General features: G+C 43.4%; 1 protein-coding gene across 6 annotated transcripts in view; it reads left to right on the top strand.

The window, feature by feature from the left end:
* LOC139746512 (uncharacterized) overlaps positions 1-20,044 on the top strand; it is a 294,662-nt gene that overhangs the window by 173,402 nt on the left and 101,216 nt on the right. For all 6 annotated transcript variants that reach the window (XM_071657830.1, XM_071657828.1, XM_071657827.1 and 3 more), the window contains one exon: positions 188-272. In XM_071657830.1, the coding sequence (XP_071513931.1) occupies positions 188-272 (85 nt within the window). The remainder of the gene's footprint in view (positions 1-187; positions 273-20,044) is intronic.

Here is a 20,044-nt window from a genome sequence, read left to right as displayed (position 1 = left end):
CAAATATAGCTCAAAGTAATTTCTTCATTTTTTCCCGTTCTCTGTTTCTTTCCACTCATCTGGGGATATCATTCTGCCTGTGTGATGTAGGCAAATGAAAAAAAAATTGATAATAGAGAATTACCAATATTTGAGAAGTTAATGATTAAGGACTGTCATTACTGTTGGATAAATTTCTCTTTTTCAGAACGGGTATATCAAAAGTTATGGAATTATTTCGGAGTCATCGTGGTGAATCAAATGATGAACGGCAGCGAAGGAAGAGTGGAGGAGTGAGTACAGTATGATTTTTAAAAGTCAATAGAATCCAAAAGATTTGTTTAACTGTATTTCAGAAGCACTTAGAAATAGAAAGTATCACCCTTAAGATGTATGGTTGATATATTATTCATGTTGCATGATAGGTATATTAGATTTTGGATAAAACAAATTTAGGATAGGTAAGTGTGAACTGAAGAACCAGTTTATAGGTTTTGAAGGTTATATTTCAAATCTTCAAGATAATATTGCATTGTATGTTTATCATTATACTGTTCATGTTTCCCTTTTTTGTTTGCATCATTTCCCATTTCTTTCCATATGTTATGCTATTTTCCATCACAGCCAAGGACAGCATCTTTACAGTGCAGTTGCATTGAGGTTACCCTTTGCCCCATTATGAACAAGCAAATATGTCAAATCTTATGATAATAGTATGCAGGTTAGTCTGGTATTTTAGATGGTAAAGGAAAATCTTAGTTGTATCAATAAACATGTTTTTGAGGGTTCATCCAGTTACTTCAGAAACACTTTTGTAGCCTGTCTTAGTGTTGTAGACACAGTCCATGATATATGAGCTTTATCATTCTCCAAGGCACACATTTACAATTATTACATTGTTCTCTAAAGCTCAGTTTTAGTTACATCAGCTGTCTTGTCCTTCTAGGCACAGTCTTAGTTGCATCAGCTACCATTTTCTGTAAGATAGTCTTAGTTCCTTCATATATGTTGTTCTTCAGGACACAATCTCATCAGCTACCTTGTTCATCAGGATATAGTTATAGTTCATCAGCTACCTTGTTCAACAGGATATAGTTATAGTTCATCAGCTACCTTGTTCATCAGGACACAGTCTTAGTTGTATCTGCTATCTTGTTCTTCAGGTAACATTTGTAGTTGCATCAGCTATATTATTCTTCAAGACACAGTCTTAGTTGCTTCAGTCTGTTGTTCTTGACACAACCTCGGTTCCATTAGCTACGTTGTTCTTAATGGCAAAGTTTAGGTTGCATCAATTGCCTTGTTCTTCAAGACATTGTTACTTTCATCAGCCACTATTTTTCTCAGGACAGTTTTAATTGCATCAGCTCTTTTGTTCTTCAGGACACAGCTACATTAGCTAACATTTTCTTCAGGACACAGTCTTAGTTCCATCAGCTTCTCAAGTCTCCAGGACAGTTATTTAGGAAACTATCTTAGTTGCATTAGCTACCCTGTTCTTCAAGATGCCAGTCGCTGTTGCATATGCTACCTTGTTCTTCAGGATGCAGCCTTAGTTGCATCGGTTACTTTGTTCTTCAGGACAGTAAGTCACATTATATACCTTGTTCCTCATTATAGTCGTAGTTGCATCAGCTACCATATTCTTCAAGACACAGTTGCATCAGCTACCTTGTTCTTCAAGACAGTCATAACTCCATTAGTTTCCATGTTCTTTTGGACACAGTCTGAGGCGTATCAGCTACCATGTTCTCAAGATAGTCATAGTCGCATATGTTACTTAGTTCTTCAGGACACAGTGTTAGTTACATCATTTATAGTATTCTCCTTGGCATAGTCTTAGTTGCATCAACACTGCACTTCATTTCACACAGCATAGGTACGTCTGGTGAAGTGGTTCCCAGGGCAGTCTTAGTTATTTCAACTACAGTGTTCTCAAAGGGATACATGCATAGTGACAGTCATAGACACATCTGTTAAAGTGTTCTTTACGGTAGAATCTGCGTTGCATAAGTTGTAATGTTCATTACGGTAAATCTTCTGTACGTTAATAGTTCATTAACTACATCGTCTTCGTTACATCATCTTAAGTGTTCTTTCCGGCACAGTTTTAGTAACACCAAAGGCATCATATCCTGGTCATTTTCTGTGAAAACTTCAGAATCTCGAAAGTTTATACTGTTAAGGTCTAGAGAAAGTTGCCATTTAATGCTGACGTGTTTGCAGAGAAGTTACATAAGGTTATTAGTATGTTACAGAGGGATTCAAACTGGGTACACGCCGTGTGCTGCATGCAGCTCGTTAAGTCGCATTATTTGAGAAGAGAGTGATTAAACAACCTTTGTTTATTTGATGTTTCTGGATCAATAAGAAACTTTGTAAATCAATATTGTGTGTGTGTGTGTGTATATATATATATATATATATATATATATATATATATATATATATATATATATATAGTGTGTGTGTGTGTGTTATCCCTGGGGATAGGGGGAGAAAGAATACTTCCCACGTATTCCCTGCCTGTCGTAGAATGCGACTAAAAAGGGGAGGGAGCTGGGGGCTGGAAATCCTCCTCTCTCGTTTTTTAATTTTCCAAAAGAGGAACAGTGAAGGAGGCCAGATAAGGATATTCCCTCATAGGCCCAGTCCTCTGCTCTTAACGCTACCTCGCTGATGCGGGAAATGGCGAACTATGAAATATATATATATATATATATATATATATATATATATATATATATATATATAGTTTCCACAAATTCCCGAATCAGCACGTTCATTACTGAGCATGTTTCGAATTGCGCACATCAAAGTTTTGGCTGTGATTAGATTTCCACGCATCATTTGTTAATAGACTATTGATTTTTATTTCTATTTATTGGAAAATTTGGTTTAAAGGGAGGGCTGTGAACAATTGTGAGACTCATTGAGACTCGGATGGAGTGTGTTGTGGCAACAGAGCATAGTGAATGGGAGTTGAGCGTGTGCTATGCAGCGTTGGTAAGGTTAAGCAAGTGGTATATACTCAGTGCGATTATGTATATCTCCCTATCGTTCTGGTGGATCCGGCCGGAACAGTTGTGGGTCCTGACGCTCCGCTTCCCTCACGTCCCATGGCCCTCTGCTCTGGACATTAGTAAGTGTCTTCGTAAAGGGTGATAGTATTCAAGAGGCAGCGCTGTCCTCATGTGAATCGGGCTCTCTGCCGGGCATGTGTATACGTGTGCGCGGTGCCTGCCTTCCTGAGCCCCCTCGTTCCCTCGCAGCCTCCTGTCTCAGCAGAGCGCGGCTGTAGACAGGAGGTGAGGGGACGTGAAAAGCACAGCGCAGCTGGATGCCTCACCTATCCCAGCTCTTCGGCAGTCGATTCTCCCGTGTCTCGTAACGCCGGAAAACATTTTTGAAAACTACAGTGTGCATACCCACGAACGGAACCAGTACATAGTTATACGATTTTCTTATTAAAGCGATTTGATTATTGTATTGAAGGGAAATTGAAAGAAATACCGGGAGAGAAAAGGACTAAAAGCAGTAATTGTGGTAGTGAAAATAGTGGTATGAGGCGGGCCACGAGGCCTGTGTTGACATGTGCAAGTCACACACAAACTCCTTACAGAATGACCAATGGAACGACCTTCAAAGGTTTCATTACCATGTAAACAAATGCGTCTTCTTATTGAGTGGATGCTCGTGTGTACATCCGATGAATGTAAGTTTAGCAGTTGTCAGTGATTTGCTCTTATAGAAGTTGTTGAGCAGATTGTATCTCTGATTTTAGGTGTTTGAAAATATTGAAAACTAACTCATATTTGAAGAAATGCATAGAATAACCGGCTGACTAAGACAGCTGTTTAAGAACATCCGAAGTCGAGGTCACGATAATTATATGATGGCAAATGTGGCATCACTCAGCTAGGACTGGGATGAACCTTGACTTGTTGAGAAGCTAATGAGAAGCAGCAGGAACGCTTCTACCGGAACTTAAAACAAAAGTTTACGCATTCATTTAGACTACTGATTTGTTTGTAACCTTTGATTTTTTTTTTTCAAGATTGTGAAGCATCCGGCGGGAATTCTACTACGTGAAGAAATTTTAAACTTGTGGAAGCTAATGTTTGCAGAGTTAACAAGGTTTGTCCACTCCTGAGATGACTGGCTTGGAATAAATAAGTCGGGTGGTTGTGTTGGCCGTTCGTGTCCAGTTAAAGTGGAAGGCAGCTTAGCGTTGGGTTGCTAATAGTGGACGCGTCTGTAGTAAGAACAGCTCATCTCAGTAGAACTGACACATAGGATCTGCCACCATGTGCTGGATAGATTAATGTTTCTGTGACAGCCTGTAAACTCAGAGTTGCTACACAAGTGTGCTCACCTGACTGCAAGGGAGCTTGTGACAGTAGAATGATAGTGTCGAGCTTGCCTGAACTGATGTTACTGACAAAATTCAGCTGAAAATGGGTGTTATATACCTTCAACACAAAAGATTGTAAAACTGTCAAGAAATTAGTTTAAATAGACATCACGTGGCAGGTGGAAAGTATGTGTAAGGATGAGTGACAAAATATCGTTAAAGCTGTTGGCTGGACAGCAATAAGTCGCAACAGAAAACTGGCTGAAGCTGAGGGTTTGACACAGCTGACTATATATATATATATATATATATATATATATATATATATATATATATATATATATATATATATATGGTGTGTAATCGTATTTCTACTACATGCATTTAGATTTTAAAGGTTACTGTTACTCGCAGGGAATTGTGTGACTGCCTCATACGCTCTGCTATTACGTTATATATTACTCATAATTACAACTTATCAGTTAAGTGTTCCTGCTGTGTTGAATGTTAGTTGGCATTAGCGTCAGTTACAGCGAGTTACATAGTGAGAGTATGGAAACGTGTTATGAGTTGTCATATTACAACCATTAGTTAAGATGCATTTGCGATTGTGTAACCGAACGCGTCAAGCATAAAAGCCACGTATTGTAATGTTGCTGTTGCAACATTCGGCTATTTAAGGTTGCCTGTAGGGAATATTGCAATATCGTAAATCAGATTAATCTCATGTTTGATTAGATATGGTTACACATGTTATTGGAATGTACACATTTATTAGAGAGTAGGTTGTTGCTACACAGTTGAGTGTTGGGCGTTTCCGGTATTGATAACCATTTCAAAGTCTTAGTGTTTAAAGACCTTCACTAATATTTTAGAAAATATTTTATGGTTTTACTTATCTTCAGAAAGGTAATGAAAGGAGATTTTAACTAAGATCGTCACTAATATTTTTGAAAATATTTTGTGGTTTTCAGAAAGATAATGAAAGATTTTATCTTTTTTATTCAGACATACCTTGTAAAGATTAATTTGTTTCTTCTTTCCACCCGGGAATAGTGGCTTTTAGCACCTACTGGTGTAAAGGAGGTAAGTCCAAGTTATCTGAGACTTTATGGGGGGTGATAAATTTCCGGCTTGGGTTGGTTTTATGCCTCGCAAACGAACGAGGCGGGCGGGAGTGACTGTTTTTTCGTTTACAGTTAAAAGACTTCTTTGAGGCGTCATCCGGTAGTAGTTTACCGATTTAAGAGAGCTAAGGATATCGATCTGTAATCGGACCTCGGCGAAATCCAGATGCCAGTTTCTGCGTAAGGTTGAAAGTTGTGATAATAGTTGATGCCTTCTTGCGAGTTATTTTTTGGCAAAGCTAATCGAACATATCTCATTCCGTTAATATCGAAGATAGGATTTACCGAAGCTTGTCACTGTCGATGCATATGGTGTTTGATTCGTAAACAGGATAACCAGTGCAATGAGTCGGCAGCATCGTTAAAGTGCCGGAGGAACTTGCTATCTTTTCAAGCAAGGATGCGGGGCGTCTAAGACATTCGGAAACTGGTTTAACGTGGAACCCTAGAAATGTGAGGATGTTTTTAATTCTTTTCGCCAAGGTTTAGCCTTAACATCTGATTATTTACAAGTACATTTTTGTGGCTGTATGTATGCAAAGTTAAGTACGTACTTAGAGGAAAAAGCAGAGTAGTTCAAGATATGGATTTTTTTTCTTATCTGGAGGGAGGCTCTTGTAAAAACGTTTTGGTCGGAAGTAACGGATAAGTGTTTGATAGACTATTTGTCAACCGTCCGGTGCTTTGGTTTTAGAAGGTGGAAGCTAAAGCTTACGCTGGAAGCACGGCGATGCGACTCGGCGCAACGGTATAACCCTTGAGTGCTATGGTACGACCTGAAAGTAGGACAACTGTACAACCCATAAGTATGATGATATGACCTTTAAGAGTTGGGTTAAAACTCAGACCATCGTTACTCGAGGGTCTTAACCTCTTGCTTAGGGTTCATTCTCCAAACGTTAGTAACTATTACACACAGTAACCTCTTGAAAACCCTTTCTTAGATTATGTAACTTACTGCTGTGTTCAAGTATAATGGCGTGAGGTTAAGAGCGTTCCTTATTGTTACTACTCTACAGGCGCCAGTGTTACTGTTATTGTTGGCCCGTCAGTGAAAATTAGGTATTTTACGCAGACGCGGAGCTACCCGGGTTCTCTACGCTGCGGAGTAAGGTCGCCACGCGATAGGGTCTTCTCAACAGTAAAGCGAAGAAAAGATTTATTGATCTAGTAGACACGAGAGTACGGGGCGCTTTGTCGATCGGAGCGGGCCGGGATGAGTGCTGAGTGGTGGGAGCGCGCGGGTGTCATGCCGAGTGAGTAGCCGCCCAGCCTCTCCGAAACGCCCACTCGAACCTCACATTCCCTCACACCTCGCTCCCGCCCAACTCTCATGTCCATCTAGTCTTGACGTCCGCCCAGATCTCACGCTTGCTCAAAGCTTACGCCCGCTCAAACCTTGCGACTTGAGATCTCAGGCCTCACACACTACAGTGTATAATAGCTCTTATTCCGTACCTGTGATATGTGAACGCCGCCTTATATAAAACGCCTTTACAGAATTTTGTAAAAGAATTGTGGTGCTTGAGAGTTTGAGCAAAGTGGGTGAGGTACGCAGCAATTATTAGAGCTAGGCATGATCCTTGTGAAGGCTCCTAAGGCTGTGGGAGGAGCCTGGGGACGTGTGAAGGTTCATAAGGCTGTGAGAGGAACTTAGGATCTTGTGAAAGCTCGTAAGACCGTGGGAGGAGCCTGGGATTGGGGTAACACCAGCCGTAATGACCAGACGGGAACCACAGTGGTCAGTGTATGTATGTACACTGGGAACGCCTGCTGCTGACACCACCGGTGCCGGGCTGGCTCCTGACTCCCGGGGCCTACCTCATGACCCCTTCATGGAGGGGGTGTTGATTGGGTTGCGGGAACGATGGTTAGATGGCGAGCCTTTTGGTTTGAAGAAGCGGGTGTTAATTATAGGAAGGGGCCGTTTGTTTGATGTCGATGTTATTGGTTGGATGAAGATGTTGGCCAGATGAAGAAACTTGGTGGGATGAAGTGGCGGCTGATTGGGTGAAGAGGCTATTGGTGTGAAGTGGATGTTTGTTGGATAAAGCGGCTGTTAGTTGGATGAAGCGGCTGATGGCTGGTTGAAATGGTAATAGTTGGATGAAAGGACTGCTGGGTAGATGAAGCGGATGGTTGTTGGTTGAATGTATATATACTTCCCACGTATTCCCTGCGTGTCGTAGGAGGCGACTAAAAGGGGAGGGAGCGGGAGGCTGGAAATCCTCCCCTCTCGTTTTTTTTTAATTTTCCAAACGAAGGAACAGAGGAGGGCCAGGTGAGGATATTTCCACAAAGGCCCAGTCCTCTGTTCTTAACGCTACCTCGCTAATGCGGGAAATGGCGAATAGCTTAAAAGAAAAGAAAAGAAAGTGGATGCTGGTTGGATGAAGATAGAGGAATATTGATGAAGGTTAATGATAAGGTTAATGATAAGGGTTGTTCGATATTTGAACTTGATTTATAGTCATATGAAATTGATTGGTGATTCGGTGGAGGTAATTAGTGCTTTGTTACTCAGAGTATGGTTGACAGTAGTTGCACTGGAGGTGGCTTATGGAGTGGTTCTTGGCTTGTGAAGGTGGTCCATGTTTGATGTAGGTTGTTAGTAGTATGCGTAAGGCAATTAATGGTTAAAGATAGCTGGTAGGTGGTTAAGGTAGTGACTGATAGGTTTAGGTTGTTAGTGGTTTAAGGTAGGTAATGGTTGATCACGGTGGTTGGTGGAGATTGTAGTTGTTGTGGTTGATGGATGGTTCAAGCTGTATCTGTGGGTGGGGTATGGTGATGCTTGGGACGGGTATAGTGTGGCTGGGGATGGGTATGGTAATGCTAGGGACAGGTATAGTGGGGCTAGGGACAGCTGTGGCGATGCTGGGGACGAGTATAGTGAGGCTGGGGACGGGTATGGCGATGTTGTGGACGGCAGTGTTGATGCTAGGGACGGGTATAGTGTGGCTGGGGTCGGGCGTGGCATTGCTGGGGACGGGCGTGGTGAGGCTGGGGACAGTGGTGGGGTAGTAGTGAGGAAGATCTGCTGGCCGGGTCCGGAGGAGGTGGGTCGGGTGGTGGGGGATATGGCCAGTGCTTGCGGTGCCTGGCTGCCGCCGGTGAGGAAGTAAATCTGTCGTGGCATTTGTGCCTCAGTTGCCGGGGCGCCGGTGCCGCGCCTGGCAACGACTAGTGGCTCTCACTTCTGCTTCGTGATTCTTTTTGTCAGAGAGATAGATTACAATGCGCTGCGTCATCTGGGGAAGATCCGAGCATTATGGAAAGTTTTCTTGCGAGGAATGAGAGCAGGAGGGGGTGGGGCGGTAATGGCCTGCCTGCCTGGCGCCTGCATCTGTCTCTCCCGACCAGACACCCTGGCTCTCCCTCCGTCCCTGGCTACCCTTCTCTTGCCTCCCACGGGACTCGTTTCTTCCTATAACTTCTGCCACACAAAGCTAACTTAGAGGGTCCCACTGCGCCGTAGCAAAGGTTGTGTAAGATGGCAGACGATGGTTTGCCGTTAAGGCTGATGGTTTGATCAGCTTGCTGTCGTGCGCTGTGGTTGTGTGGCTTACTTGTAAACAGCGAGCTAGGTTATCACGGGTTTGGTACGGCCTTATCGTTATGTTGGATGAGAGTCTCACATGGCGACGTGATGGGAATTGTTACGTAAATTTTTGGCTAGAAACTGGAGAAGTTGGTGGATATCACTGTACCGCCGGCCAGATGCTGTAGGGGTTGCTGGATGTCACTGTGCGACAATACAGAGGGATGATGTCACTGTAAGACCGGCCAGTCAGTCCTGCTAGAATCAATTGATATTGTAGGTATAAAATGTGTGTGGGGTGGGGGTTATCTGAGGTTGGTTAAGACTACCACACCAGGTGTAGCCCCAGCTGGCGTAGACTACTACAGCAGGCGTAGCCCTTGCTGATGTAGACTACTACACGGTGTAGTCTCTGCTGGTGTAGACTACCTCACCAGGCGTAGCCCCTACTGGTGTATAGACCGCTGTTGTGGACAGTAGGTAGTGGCAGTAGAGAACGTGCGTCAGACGAATGGTTGTGGCAGTAGGGAGGGTGCAACAGCAGAGTGGGTGTAACAGTAAGATAAATGTGACAGTACGGTGTCTGTTTCAGTAAGGCGGGTAGACATTTAGTGTAGGTGTGACTGTAGAGAGGGCGTGAACACTAACTGGTACCAGATTTTGGACAAGGAAAAGAATCCCTGGGTATCCTCTACAAAGAATACGTCCTCTCTACCCCAGAATACGCCTCACCTGCCCGATCATCTGTGGTCAGAAGTAAACACAACAAAGCTGCAAATCACGCAGAACAAAGCACTGGGGACAATCACTGGCTGCTGAGCAACCACAAACACTCTTACACAATGTGAAAAAAAAAAAAATCTTCCAATACAATCCTAAAAGTCTTGGACCATTTTCACCCCAAACCACTCCATAACCAACCACCCTCCCCTAACCATACCTAGAGGGGAGGATAAGTCGTACCTAACCATTAACCAGAGGGTAGAGTGAGTGGTGGCGGACTCTTAATTAAATGAAAGAGTAAGAAGTTAAGCGTAAGACAACTGACCGACCATACAAAGACAATAGAACAACGACGTGTTCGTGACTGCCTTGAATAGATATATTTCTGTAGAGATTGCAGACAGTTTACCAGTCATTCTAAGTCACGTAGTATTAGCCAAGATTTTGTTTTTTAAAGACAGCAAATGGATGATGCAGATGACTCCAAACCACATGACTGTGTCGTATTGACATTGTCTTGAATCTCTTTAACGGATAAGATGGCATTACAAGTATTTATACCCATCCTTTGAAAAGCTGGAGACACTGACACGTACAGAGGTGACGTGACGTGCCACAGAAGGGAAGTACCGAGATTACACACACCAGTGTGCAGACGATGGTCCACATGTCTAGGGTTCCACCAGTGTTCTGGTATGAGTGCGCCGTTCGTCAGCATAGTAAATGTAACTGAGAAAGCCCGTAATGATGATGGTAGGATGTTGACATGTCCCTGTGTAAGAGGCAAGGGGGTCTTTGGACTGTTGTAGGCGACATGTTGGGGCAGGTGTTCAAGAGGATAGTACAGTCCACACATGTCCACCGGTGACACATGTTCTCCGCAGCGGGTCTAAGTTATCTCCAAGTGGACTCCCGACAATGAGAGCTATTTCGGCCACTTACGACAAATGTATTTTAAACAGAGTTCTAAGGAAAAAGAACGAGAGAGAGAACATCTCCAGTTTCATTTGGTGACCCACAGCACGACCAATTGATAACTATTCATAGATAATATAGTATGGAAGTTTTGTTTGTTAATACGACTGGTAGTTGTGAAAGGCCCTTTGTTGTGTAAGTGTTCCCCATGCAGGAAGTCTAGGGTCTCAGGCGTCATCCAGTATCTTATGCGTCGACACAATTCTTCTCTGCTGGAGTGTTGCAGCTGCTGGTGCTCTTTCCCTTGTAAGGAACCAATGTTATTATAAACATAAGCCACTGCTATAATAATAGTCACGGCGGTGGGAACCAGAGGTAGACGGCCAGGTGTTCGCCCAAGAACATGATGGCTGGCGAAGTTTAACTCGTGGTACTTACTGGGGTTTAGTGTGGTCGATCAAGAAGGTTGATAAGTCGGATGTGGCCAGGCTGTTGGGTGATCACGGAAGCCATCATCAGCCTGTCCAACTAGGCCAGCATGGCCTCCCGGTGTCGGACCCCGGCTGCTTTGTGGGGAGGAGGTGGCTTGGGTGGTGCAGTGCTCGTGGTATTTAGTTTAATTTGATTACTTTATTTGCCAGCTGTGGCGTGGGCAGGCACTCAGCAGGCTTCAAGGTTTTGACTTGTACAAAGATAGGAGAGTATAAAGCGAGTTAGAAGGGAAGGCTTTAGTGTTTCATGTAATCGGGAGAGACACATAGATTACATGGTGAATCATAACATGCTTACGTGCACAGACCGATACATGAGTCATGTTACAGAGATGGGCTGAAGATTCCATGTATCCACTGTATAGATAAAGTGCATACTACAATACAGGATGCAGTATATGAGACAGGTCACATTAGTGATAGGCACACATCAGACTAGTTACGTGTTCAAGTCACATCGTGACGTAGATAGGCACACAGTAGATTAGTGTATATGTGTACCTTCAGATGGGCTGAGGACACTGTCACAGAGAAGGGCTAATGACCATTTTTAATGTACGTAAATTAGTTGTAATTAAAGAGGGAATTATGAGTCAGGTAATAGAGTTGGGATGAAGTACCCTATGTATCCAGCACATCGGTACATTTGGAACCCAGGGCACGTTACATAGTATTATTGTTACAGTTTCTTGCAGTGAATACAGCAATGAGGCTCAAAGGTTAGCAAAGTCCAGGGTGTAGAGCATTGTCGTATACGTCGGTGTTAATGAAGGATTTACAGGGATCACAAAACATGACCTAAAGGGATTTAAAGTTGACAATAAACGGTTCCCCTCTGTTATGTAATGGTGTAGTCTGTGCCTGTATGGTATATCACTTAGTTTAAACCAGGTTGTGTCCACTGTAGGAGCACGGTTTGACTGCCACTTACATATGTTCCCCGATCTAATCTTGGCTGCTGCAATATCAATGTCAAGTTGTGGTCGTGTGTTTACCGTACATGTATATAGTGGTGCTTTCTTAATACTTGATACTAGAACTAATTGGTGGCTTAGCATCTCCTGACTACATTTTAGTGCAGTTGCTGAGGCAGTTAATGGTCAGAGGCCATGGGTCGTACCGTCGTGCTCAAAGAGTTAACGACCGTACGTACCTAGACAGAGAAGGTTCACAGACCCCCTGACCTACATACACTGTGAAACAGAAGTTAATAAACCTTAGCTTGAGAAAGACATAAGTCTGCAGTATTTCCTCACCGTGTCACCAGGAGCTTTTGTTGTTCGCGTGTTCCTGTTGTCTTGGCTCTTCCCTTCGTTCTCCGGTCCGCTCGCCAAGTCAGACGTGACGTACGGAGGATGACGATAGAACAGGTTAGGTTGGTCGATCGTAGTGGCCAGGACAGGATGCTTTTCTTGGGGAACCCTGGTGGAGTGCTTACCGCTTGGAGCAACTTAAGGATGTACTGGGACAGCTTAAGGATATGGTGATGCGATTGAAGGATCTGTTGGGCCCATTTGAAGAACAGAGTTATTAGACAACTGGAGACTCCCTTGTATAATTTGGCACCTGAGGTTTCAATGTATTGCTGCCTTCCGTGCGGTGACTTGTGCTGGAGTTGGGCAAGCTTACACGATTCTCCGTGTCTTGTAGTAGTTGTTTTTTCATATAAACGTCTCAAACCTATTTTGTCAACATACTTGCACATAGGGTCGGTCCGAAACCTTCAAATGGAAGTGACTGACCTTGGAGCCATGCGGGGTTCAAAACTTAGCATTTAATTGAGAGTGAATATAGCAAATAAGAATTTACTTTCGTTTTTCCCTTCAGCATTTAATTGAGATTGAATATAGCAAATAAGAATTTATTTTCGTTTTTCCCTTCCAATACTGGTAAAGTTATTGGAATGAAACATTACACCAGTGTGGTGAAGGGAGATATAAAATGTGTCTTAGTTCTTATTCTTGTACGTTTATGTACTGTGTGTCTGTGGTTCTTAAGCGGTGGGACCCTTGCCACTAGAGCTACATGACCCAGAATTTTCTCCTAAAAGAACTGACCTGAGTCAAGATGCCTTCGGTTGGCTTCAGAATGTACACACACACAGCGAATCAAGTGTTAACACCCTGAGACGGATTACTTGGCTTGGCACTGTGATTGATACGAAGACGTAACGGGAGTATTGTTAACTCATCTCAAACCACCGTAAACGTGTGTTGAAGTCAACTCTGTATAAGATCATAGATTCTTTTCATATCTGGTGAATGATGCCAATAGCCTCTCTGTGATGCTGGGCCTTCCTCGAGGATCAGCTTGAGCAACATTCTGCGGTGGCATTTCAAGTGTTATCTCCAATCGTCCTGTGCACATATGGAAAGCTTTCGTCTGGACCATGAGACTTTTATGGGTCGTCCCTATGGTATTTCATTTCCGTTTGATTATAGGTAAATCAATGCTAATGATGATGGGCATAGTATAGGTCTAGTACTACCCCTGACGTGTAATAAATAAAAAAGGCGTCTCGTTGGCCTGGTTTTTTTTTTTTTTATCACTGGGACGTAACCCTTCACCGAACTATTGTTCTTTTCTAGATAAGGTGTGTGTGTGTGTGTGTGTGGGGGGGGGGGGAGTAATCCGGAGCTCAATTCAGAGGTTGTAAAACAAAAGTGATATGAATCACATCACGCGGCCCACATGAAGTGGGATCCCATGTGTGAAGTATGTTGGTCGCAGGCGGCACTCCACACACTGATGGGATGACGTGATATATAGAAACGTTAATTATATAACTCCAGAAGCTCTTACTCGGGGCTACTGCATCATCAAGGCTGCGCTGCAGTCAGCAGCAGGGAAAGAATATAGACTCCTTTGGAGTGAAAAGTTCCCCAGCGATTGTCCTCGTTTTCTTTGACGCAACATCGCCCGGTGACGACCTTTCACTCGCTGCTTGTGTGTTACGTGGAGAGACGTTTACACTGGTGTTGCCCCGTCTCTTAACCTTGTATATATTTATCATGTATTCCCCCTCTTAGGTGTACACACACACATACATATGATACACACACGCACACACACACACACACACACACACGCGCGCACTACCTTAAGCTAGGTACCCATTTATCGACTAGCACTGAGGTGAAGATGAACAGCTCGATTGGCTGTGAGCCGCCTGCCGCGTCGTAGATTCGAACCCGGGTGGTCCCGTGCGGGAATCAAGGTCAGTGACAGTAACTCCCACATCACGGAAGCTTGCTTACTGCCTGTCGTGACATAAATGATTTAGGTTCAATAAATACCATCGAGGGAAAATTCAAGAAAATGAATGCTTTCCGTAGACGGATGTAAAGCATTCTTCATTGAGGAAGTGCGCGACTACGTTAGAAATGGCTAACCCTCTTCGTATGTCTGGCGTTGGCTGATCATTAGGCCAATGTAGGTTGAAGCCGAAGTAGCAAAGCCTCTTGCTGTATATCCAGTTACATTCCTCCGAGCTACACACACCATGAACTCAAATGAAAGCGGTAATTTGGATCTGAACGACGAAGAATTGTTTTCATAACTAAACATAATGAATTACTTTTGAGAGATGACTTTGGCTCAACAAGGAAACGTTTCTAGATGCTAATTTTGTTGAATAAGTAGTGCTTGTGTGTGTGTGTGTGTATATATATATATATATATATATATATATATATATATATATATATATATATATATAATTATATCTATAGTTTTGTATTGTTGGTAGTTTTAGGGGTTTAGGCTTTTCGTGTGAGGATCAGTAAGGCCGTTAACTTGGTGTTGAATTCCAGCAGATATTCAAAATGAATTCTCAGACCATAAACACAATCTCACTTCATATATGGCTCCGTTGGTATGAAGGTGGCTGGAGATAGAGCCAAGAAAGATTGCTGATTAGACGGAAAGCTTTTGGGAGTGGAGAGATATATGGGAGGGGGAGTGTCTTGAAGGGTCTCCTTGGGAGTGCGGTGAGGAAGATTAAGCTAAGGCAAGAGAATGACTTGGAGGAGAGCGACATGTTTAGGGCCTTATCCTTGACGCTTCATTGTGTCATTAATAATGGTATGTGTCTTAACGGAAGCCTATCAACTTCAAAGCCATGAACCTTCAACCTACACATCGACTAACCGAAATATATCTTTTAACGCCTTCGTAAGTTAATTTTCAAGAAGCCCACATACATTCTCACGGTGTATATGGCCCCAGTGACCATCACGTGAAGGTGAACATCGATCAAGGTTCGTTCGTGATAGCCATCATGTAATGCTGACGTAATGTAGGAGATTGTTGTGATATTTTAAACTTTCTTCCCTTCATATGTTTCTTTTCTTTTCTTTGTCCTCCATATGTCTTTGTGGTCAAACGTTTTTATCCTTCTCTGGACACCTCTTTAGGAGCAGGGAGGCGTGCTGGGCTGTCACAATGACCTCTCTTCTTTTCCTTCTCTGATCGATCTACGAAAATAGACGTTTTCTCCCTCCAGGCTAGATTGTCCTTTTGTGTTGACAGTGCCTTACATTCTGTGGACACACTCAGGGGACACGGCGGAGGCTGAGACAACACAAGTAGAACCGTGTTTCACGTAACCTCTCAATCCTCCAAGAAGGTTAAGAAAAACATGACCACATTTTCCTTTGTTATAACTTTGCTATTATACTCCGTTTTCTGTCTTGTGGATGTGGGCGGTGACATAAACTTTGTGAAGAATAGAAATTGATGTATAACGCTTTGTACTTTGACTGGTTTACCTACCAGGACTAACGTGTAGTATAATAGTTACACAATTCAAATGTAAGTCAATTTGGACGATGTTAATGGTAGTAGATACGTTACGCGAGCATGAGACGGGAAATGAAGAAAAGTGTTTTCATCCATTAGCTGTGATCTTGTGGCACTTCAACGATATTGGGAGTAACCTAGTGCGTCTATACTCTACATAATGAGTTGTTTTTATAGTGATGTTACACTTTATTATCCGGGCTTTTCCCAGAGTAGGTACGCTGTACATATTGGGTTTTTCCTAGTTTCTTTACAGAAGTATCTTGAGAGTTGATTATGTTGAACATCAAACAGTACTATTATAGCTTTTACAAGGCTGAGAGTGCTTTAGAGGGCTCTGAAGAACGTTTTTATAATTCTTCCTTAGCAGAATTTCTATATATCCAGAATATATATATATGTATATATATATATATATATATATATATATATATATATATATATATATATATATAGCTTTCCAATAATCAGTATTATTTGTACCTCCAAAAAAAGAAGTTTTATTACATCTGCTGCCTTTTTAACGTACTTTCGAAAGACAGTATTTTTTTCTTCATAATACTTCTATAAGTAATATTTCCTTGATATTCTCTTAATCATTTTCATAATGTTTCGTAACGGCATATTACGGTACGCCTTGGAACAGGGATGCCAAGTACTTCCTGAAGGAGTAATTTTCGTCATATCGTACCCGCTGACGGATTCACCTGACGTCATCTGTCGAGGCAGGTTTATAATCCCTGGGGCGGCGGCCGCCCCATAGTCCAGTTCTCCTTCAGCCTAACTAGGCTTGGCGGCCCTGTCGGCCAGTTATTCTCCTACCTGACTAGTTTTGGCGGCCCTGTCGGCCAGCCCTCCTCCGCCAACTTCGCCAGAAGACCCACGTAATTTCTTGCTCTTTTCCTCTCCAAATATGACACGGTCGGTTAGCAGGTGCCAGCAGCACTGACCGCTGTTTATTTTGTTACTGGAAAAAAAAAAAAAAAGGCATACCGTCTGTCGACTTAGAACATTAACTTCACCAGTGGAGGTAACTTGTTTAGCCTGGTGTGCTCAAGATCAGGATTCTTTTATTTCTCTTTATATTAGCGTCACTTTTTTTTTTTTTTTAAGCGTCCCATGACGTCAACAGTGTTAACTGGACTTTTCCGCTTGGTGAGGAGTAACCACCACCCAGCACCCGGCCCCCTTTTATTTATTCATGAAGTTTTTAGGACGTGAGTAAATGCTCTTAAAAGTGCTTTCCTGAAAGTAAATGATTTGATGTTTTCCTCCAAAGAATTGTGTGTGTGTGTGTGTGTGTGTGTGTGTGTGTGTGTGTGTGTGTCTAGGAAGGAGATCTTCTCAAATATGCTTCAGTGAACATTACAGCTAATTCAGCATTTATCAGTTTCTTTGCTGATGTTCTCGACTTGTCTATTGATTCTCTCATACTGCTCAGGTAGATTACCAATAAGCTGGTCGAAGATGGGATGTTTCCTTGCTGCTACCAAAGCAAGAAAAATCACATTTGCTTAAAAACGAGCTATGTCCTGTAAAGCCTTAGTGTCTCTCGAAGCCTTGAGTTAATGTTCTGCGAAACTTTGAGCTCATGTCCCATAAGGCCTCTACCTAATACCCATCGAATCATCGAGATGATATCCTGCGAAAGCTCGAGTTCATGTCCCACGAAGCCTCGAATCAGCGTCTGTTGAAGCCTTGAAAACCCGTAGGTTGACAGGTCACGTGCTTGGAGACTGCTGGTGGTGTGCCATGCACGTGCACTTCATTGTTGGCTGCACTCTAGGTTAGCGGGGCAGGGGGGGGAGGTTATCACGTATCTGATGGGGACGAGAAACACGTGCTTGAGGAGACACGAAGCACGTGTTTTAGAGAGCCGAGAGCACGTATTAAAGGTTCAGGGAGTAGAACAGAGAGGACGTGTTCCTCCACTTACTTTTCCCATTGTGTATGGTTTGCACGGGCCATCTGTCAGTCTTTTTCCTTAAACGCAAAGTTGTTGATTATTAGGAAAGGAAACCTCCCCTTCCGTTCTCTTCGCCATCATGATATCATGTATCTATCTGGACAGAACAGTTGAGACCTTAACTCTTTAGTGAATTTCGTGTCCACGTCTGCTAACAGATGTTTATCCCCTAATTGGATCTTTGAGATTCTATCTCATTACCATAAATAGGCTACACATCTGTCACGATTTGTATGCATCACTTTCAGTCCGACATTTCTGTCACTTAACATTTCTAACCTCTCTGCGGTAGTGCTCCGTCCTCTTGCCTCATTTGGTGTCTCGCGTTTTTATATTGTGTGTGTGTGTGTGTGTGTGTGTGTGTGTGCTGACTGCATTCTCTGCCTTAACCATCTCATCCTGAGTTTTATCTCGTCTGATGATTGCCCTGTTGAATTTTGATATCCTTTTAAGTTCCTTAAACTGCAGAGGTATCTACTGACTAGATGACTCCAGCATGAATGTAACTTTGATTGGTCGACCTCCTGTGTCTGGATTATATCCACCATTCCTTCTCTTTTTTATACCATTAATCCTTTCCTTACCCTTTCTTCTTTCTCTGGAATTTGATCCACCTTCTAATTCAAACAAATCATTAGCAATTGACGTCTGTCACCCCTACTCAACTAATCTCTTACTGTGATGCACCTCCTCTTTTCTACTAAGTCCGGTTTTGATTCATCAGCGTCCAAATTATGACTTCCTCCAAATTTTCCCTTTTGCTCTCAAACACCGCATGTGTGTGTGTGTGTGTGTGTGTGTGTGTAGAAGAAGACCTAATCATGTGGTTAGGGAGAGTTTGGTAGAGTGGCATGGTTCGGTATCACCAGGTGCGAGTGTTACCCACATCACCAAACAGAGCACGCTCCTCGTCACCACCAAGGACACGTGAATACGCAGCCTGCGTGTGGCCAGTCACATGCCATGAATAGTTTAACTTTACTGAAGACCATTGTAGTAACAGGAGAGAGTTGTTACGTAGTAACAGTAGATTGTAGAATTGTTAGCTGCCATACCCTGTAGTAACACCCGTCACCATCTACCATACCCTGTAACGCCGGTCTGTTACCACCTACCGTAGCCTTAAGTTATTGTCACCCCTCCAGCCATACCCTATTACACCATCTGTTTGTACTCATGAGACCTTGCAACGCGACTTGCATAAGAATAGTGTTCACAGGAGCATTTTGAGCCTTGTGTTCTCAGTAGCATTTTATTCCCTTTTTCTACCGAACAACGTATATACAGCGGTCGACTTGACGACAGAACTCGAAATGTCAATAAAAGAGTTGCCTGCGTTAGGGCGTACCACTTGGTAACTGCTGGAACCTACACTTTTTGTCGGGTCATTTTAAAAACAAGGAAATGAGTTGTAGGCGCTGGGCAGAGAGCTACTTCAGCGCAGGGATATCATGACCATGAAACATGTGTGGAGATGAAGGAATACACATCTTAGTCAAGTTTCCGTGAAGGTAGCGCATTTTGTGAGGTAGAGGCGAAACTTGGACGAGGTCGGCTTACCTCATCACTGACATACACGAGAGATTTGGAAGAATTCTGGTCGTCCAGTGGTCTCCCATGTACACTTTCTCTACTTGTCGGCCACATTTCCTCACTTACGCTACCCCCTCTGGTCATCCACTGGTCCCCCACGTACACTTTCAGTAATGGTCGGCCACATGTCCCCCACGTACACTGGCCCCTGTGGCCGTCCTCTTGTCCCCCCACGTACACTGGCCCCTGTGGTCGTCCTCTGTTCCCCCCACGTAGTTTCACTGCTGTTCGTCCTCTGGTCTCCCACGTACAGTGTCACCGGTGGTCACGTGTCAGCAGCGCATGCCAGGATGGCCCAGGTGGGTGTGGTACAATGAAACAGGTATGTGGTGAGCCGGTGCCCGGCCAGCCGGGGAGAAGGATCCCCACAGTCGCTTAAGCTGTTTGGCGTCCTCCTTCTCCAGGAACCTCTGGCAGGCGGAGGACCCTCACCTTACAGGACCTGGATGTCTCCTTCCTCCATCATCCTGTGTTGTTTGGCTCGATCCTCCCTGCACCGACTGAGAAACTCTTACCATCCTGCAGAGGGGCATGTTCTCTCCCTCGGCGCAAACA

This window comes from Panulirus ornatus, chromosome 65, assembly GCF_036320965.1.
Source record: "Panulirus ornatus isolate Po-2019 chromosome 65, ASM3632096v1, whole genome shotgun sequence".
Classification (NCBI taxonomy): Eukaryota; Metazoa; Arthropoda; class Malacostraca; order Decapoda; family Palinuridae; genus Panulirus; species Panulirus ornatus.
This window is presented reverse-complemented; position numbering and strand designations above follow the sequence as displayed.